General features: G+C 46.6%; 1 protein-coding gene across 1 annotated transcript; it reads left to right on the top strand.

The window, feature by feature from the left end:
• Window positions 1–583: 583 nt before the first annotated feature.
• On the top strand, window positions 584–4465 carry gpr132b (G protein-coupled receptor 132b). The gene is made up of 2 exons (XM_023395326.2): window positions 584–712; window positions 2668–4465. Exon 2 carries the CDS (start codon window positions 2718–2720, stop codon window positions 3792–3794), a length of 1077 nt encoding a protein of 358 aa, XP_023251094.1. The 5' UTR covers window positions 584–712; window positions 2668–2717; the 3' UTR covers window positions 3795–4465.
• The last annotated feature ends 535 nt before the right edge of the window (window positions 4466–5000 follow it).

Below are 5000 nucleotides of genomic sequence, written 5' to 3'. Positions count from 1 at the left end.
AGGAGGTGAAGGAGAGGAGGAGGAGTGAAGGAGAGGAGGAGGTGAAGGAGAGGAGGAGGTGAAGGAGAGGAGGAGGTGAAGGAGAGGAGGAGGTAGTGAAGGAGAGAAGGAGGCAGTGAAGGAGAGGAGGAGGTAGTGCAGGAGAGGAGGAGGTGAAGGAGAGGAGGAGGTGAAGGAGAGGAGGAGGTAGTGAAGGAGAGGAGGAGGTGAAGGAGAGGAGGAGGTGAAGGAGAGAAGGAGGTAGTGAAGGAGAGAAGGAGGCAGTGAAGGAGAGGAGGAGGTAGTGCAGGAGAGGAGGAGGTGAAGGAGAGGAGGAGGTGAAGGAGAGGAGGAGGTAGTGAAGGAGAGGAGGAGGTGAAGGAGAGGAGGAGGTGAAGGAGAGGAGGAGGTAGTGCAGGAGAGGAGGAGGTGAAGGAGAGGAGGAGGTGAAGGAGAGAAGGAGGTAGTGAAGGAAAGGAGGAAGCGGCTCCTCCTTCGTCTGTTCTTGTTGTCATCAGCTTCAGACTTCCTCAGAGCGGGGGAGGGGGGGGGGTGTGAATACGTGAAGAAGAAGTGATGAATTAAAGATGGAGGATGAATAAATGATGCTCCCAGACATGTTTTTGTGCAAACACGTGACCTTCCGCCGGCACGCTCGCGCTCCTCAGGACGTCATTCACTACCAGACAATCAGACAGCACGAGGACGCACACGGAAGATGCGCGAGACCAAGGTTAGTTAATACATAATCTGAGTTACGCTCTTCATCATATAACTGTATATTACTGTAGTACAGCTGTAGTATAACTATATATTACTGCAGTATTACTGTATTTAACAGTACTGTTACACTGCATGTTAATGTCGTTTCTATGCTGTTACAATACACAGATCATTATTATCAATATTACTATTATTGTTATAATTATCATTATTGTTGTATTTGTTATTAGACTGTAATTCTGTGATAATACTGTGATTCACTCATTAACAGAGATCAGATATAACAACGTTTCCCTCTTTAACTGATTGGACCTGACAACAACAACAATAACAGTGATAATTATAATAATAAAAAAGTGATAATAATAATTATTATTGTTGTTATTATCATTATTATGGTTGTAACCTGCTTGTGTTACTGATCATCAACAGTTCACGTGTCTTTTATAATATGAAATATCAGTTATGTCATAGAACAGAAATTCATGTTATTCTCACAGTAGTACTGTTACTGTTACCACACAGTACTCTGTACTACTACTGTGTCAGAGTACTACTACACATGTAGTAAAACCATAATGTTTCTGTTTCTGAGTCTGATGACTGTTATTATATTATTATATTCATTAATGAATTGGCTTTATGTGTGAACTGATCAGTGATCAATTAAATCTTTGTTTTTCAATTGACCCTTGAAAGCCATATGTCATCATCATATTAATGTTACAGCTAACAAGGTCAGTAATCAATAATTAAAGCTCTGCCCCACCCACCTCCGGAATCCAGAGCATGTGATTGGACGCTGCTGACAGTCTTAGTTTGATTGACAGGTAAACTGATGATCAATTTGCTATAAATGAGTTGCTATTAACTTATTGATCAGAAGGGAAACTGAATGAGGTCACAGTGCCAATCAGCCAATCAGAGCACAGCTGCTTTGATTCTACTGGAGCTTTTATTTCCAGTAGAAACAGTTTAGTGTTCACGATGAAACATTCATGTGTGAGGCTCAGAAAACTATATTAAACTATATTATAATAACTGAGCAGTAAAGAACAAGTGCCTCAAACCGTGTCTAAGTGCAGTAAAGAGTGGGCATCTGTAAACTCACCAGATGACATCACGTGTAAAAGTGGAAAATTATCTTTGACTCTGAAAAATCACGAAACAGAAAACATGAGAACAGGTCTCTCACACACACACACACACACACACACACACACACACACACACACACACACACACACACACATACATCTCTTCATCTTCATCACTGAAAGGAAATACAACCACTGAGACTGAAAAGGTGCTGGTGGTGGGGGGTGAACTGTTTGTGAATCTGAGAGAATTCCCTCAAACCACAGAAGAAAGAAAATCTTAGGATGACTAAACCTGGAGATGCGTGGTTTCCAGTCAACAGTTTGGAGTTTTTCACTGTGAGAACCTAAAAAGCCGTTATTGTGGCGGGGTTTTCCTGTCACCTGTCATGCAGGAAACAGAGGCTTGACTGTGATTCTGTGGACGTGATTAGTTTGTCTCTGATCAACCACCAACTAACCCGTCACAGCTGCAGCTGATTCACATCACGATGCTCTTTTATTTTCCCGGCTGTGAGAGAAAAGTCAGCTCAGGTTTCACAACCACATGTATTGATCCAACTTCTGATAATCAATACTGATCATATGAAAAGCCGATGAGTCATAAAAACTTCATCACATATTTTCATATTTATTGTTTCAAACTCACTTCATGGTCCATTTAGTAGCTGCTCTGGAGCTTTCATATATCATATCCCATGATCTTCATCAGAGGTTTTCAGGCCACACGACAATAATATTAAAACTTCATTATTGCATCTAAAAAAGAAAATAAATAAGAAACGACAATGTAGATATTAGAGACACTGAGACAGTAGAACTTCTGATGTCAGTTCTTTATTGTTGCTGTTGTTCTGTGTCCCTGCAGACGAACCAACCTCGAATCTGATTGGTCGTCTCAGTGTCCGGGCAGACATCATGCATGAGCAGCTGGTGACCGGGACAGCTTCTCCGATGAACAATGAGAGTGTGGTGGCGTGCGAGCATCCGTACGATGACGGCCGTCTGCCGCTGGTGCTGCTGTACAGTGTCGTGTTGTTTGTCGGACTTCCTGCGAACCTGCTGACGGTCTATCTCACCTGGCTGCAGGTACGCAGGAAGAACGTGCTGGGCGTTTACCTGTGGAGCCTGTCTCTGTGTGACCTCACCTACTTGTTGACGCTGCCCCTGTGGGCGGACTACGTGAGCAGAGGTCACCTGTGGCCGTGGAGTTCAGCCGCCTGTAAGCTGACGGGTTACATCTTCTTCAACAACATGTACATCAGCATCTTCCTGCTCTGCTGCATCTCCTGCGACCGCTACGTGGCCGTGGTCTACAGCGTGGAGGCCCGTGGTCTGCGGCGCCAGCGCATCGCCGGCCTCATCGCCCTTGCCATCGTCCTGGTGGTCGCCGTCGGTCACGTCCCTGTCTTCACTATGAGAGAGGGCGACGCCGGTGAGGGCAACCGGCGCTGCTTCGAGCCAATTCAGAGCAGAGTGGTGACGGGCTTCAACTATGGTCGCTTCATGGTCGGCTTCCTGATCCCGCTGCTGCTGCTGGTGGTGACGAATCACGGCATCATGGTCAACGTGCAGCGCAGCACGGGGCTGCGGCGGGAGCAGAAAGAACGTGTCTGCTGGCTTGCGGTGGCAGTGGTGGCCCTGTTCCTCGTCTGCTTCGCCCCGTACCACCTGATCCTCCTGGCCCGGGCCATCATGTTCCACTTCTACTCGCCGGAGGATGGCGCCTGTCAGATCGAGAAGATCATGTACACGCCCTACACCATCTCCCTCGGCCTGTCTACCGTCAACAGCGCCATCAACCCCATCCTCTACGTCCTGTCCAGCGACAACATCCGCAAAGAGCTTAGCCGAGGCCTCGCCCAGGTCTGCGACCGAGCACACCTGAGACCGCGATCCGACAGCAGCCAGAACAAGATCCAGCCCATCAAGAACTCCTCAGAGCTGAACGAAGCGACCGAGAGGCAACAAGGAGGAACACCACCAGGTACCTGACGGGTCCCTGCTGATCTCTGCAAGAGTTAAACCCTCTCTGCTGGATGTTGCTGGACTCTTTGGGCCTTTCATGGCCTGTAGTGGACTGTGCTCTGTTCTTACAGTCTCAGCAGTTGTGGGCCTAAAACATGTACACTTTGCCCTGAAGGTGGCGCTAGAGGAAAAATCATAGTGTCACTCATCCTCCGGAGTCCAGGATCAGGGACTTTGAGGAACTGGACTCACCTTTGTTTTGTCGTCGTCGTTTCTGTGAACACAAGAATCAATGATTCCACTTCTTATTAGAATTCATTAGATCACCACGTTTCTGAAACTCGTTTCTCACCATCACGGTCACATCCTGCCACGGTAGATCACCATGGCAACCGATGCTGATGGTTGACAGCCCAAGTACTGACCAATCAGATCACTGGAAAGGCTGAGTGATGAATCCTACAGGATCCTGATGGGGACAGTAGATGTTAGTATATGTCTCCATGTCAGAGAAAGAGGACGTATGGAGGGAGACGCTCCTCCTTTGGTCCAACATGTGGACACACTGGATCTAAAGACTGTCCACATGTCTTCAGCTCCTCCAGAGTCCTGATGTGTTGGAGATATGAGTTTTCCAGCTGACAGCAGGGACTTCCTGTCTGCGCTGATTTGTGTCAATAAAGGTTTGAATAAAGTCAGATGCTGCTGAGTCGTTTCCTGTTTGTCACATCAACGCCTCACTCTCGTCCTGGCACCTGTTACCGTGACAACAGGGAGTCAGACAAGAGTCAGTCTCACCTGTCTGTCTCTATCAGTAATATTAATCAGGTTTCCATGGTAACCTCAGGTGCTTTAATCAGCAGTGATGAAGTGAAGAAATTGTGATGGGTCACACCTCTAAGCTCATTAACTGGTTCTCACTGACGTGGTGACTGGGTCAGAGGTCACATGACCGGGTTCACATCCATAGACAAGACGCCTTCACTACGAAGTGGTTCACTTGTTACCAGGATAAATCACCATGGTAACTTATGCTGAACTACTGACCAATCAGATCACTGGAAACACTGAGTCGTCATTCCTACAGGATCCTGACAGGGACAAAAGATTTATTAAGTCACACAATAAAGTGATCAATAATAACGATCAGTAGATATAAGATATAGATCAGTGGAACAGTTTCCATGTGTCTCTGGTTTTAAACCAAAGCTTCTGCAGAATTCACAGTTTATC

This window comes from Seriola lalandi, unplaced genomic scaffold (assembly GCF_002814215.2).
Source record: "Seriola lalandi dorsalis isolate HSWRI2012SDOR001 ecotype SW California unplaced genomic scaffold, Sedor1 jcf7180002054960, whole genome shotgun sequence".
NCBI lineage: Eukaryota > Metazoa > Chordata > Actinopteri > Carangiformes > Carangidae > Seriola > Seriola lalandi.
The sequence above is the reverse complement of the archived record's forward strand: the minus strand, read 5'-3'. Positions and strand labels throughout refer to the sequence as shown.

Excerpts from the sequence above, each read along its gene's own strand:
- gpr132b (XM_023395326.2), top strand. The coding sequence starts at position 2,718 with ATGCATGAGCAGCTGGTGACCGGGACAGCTTCTCCGATGAACAATGAG.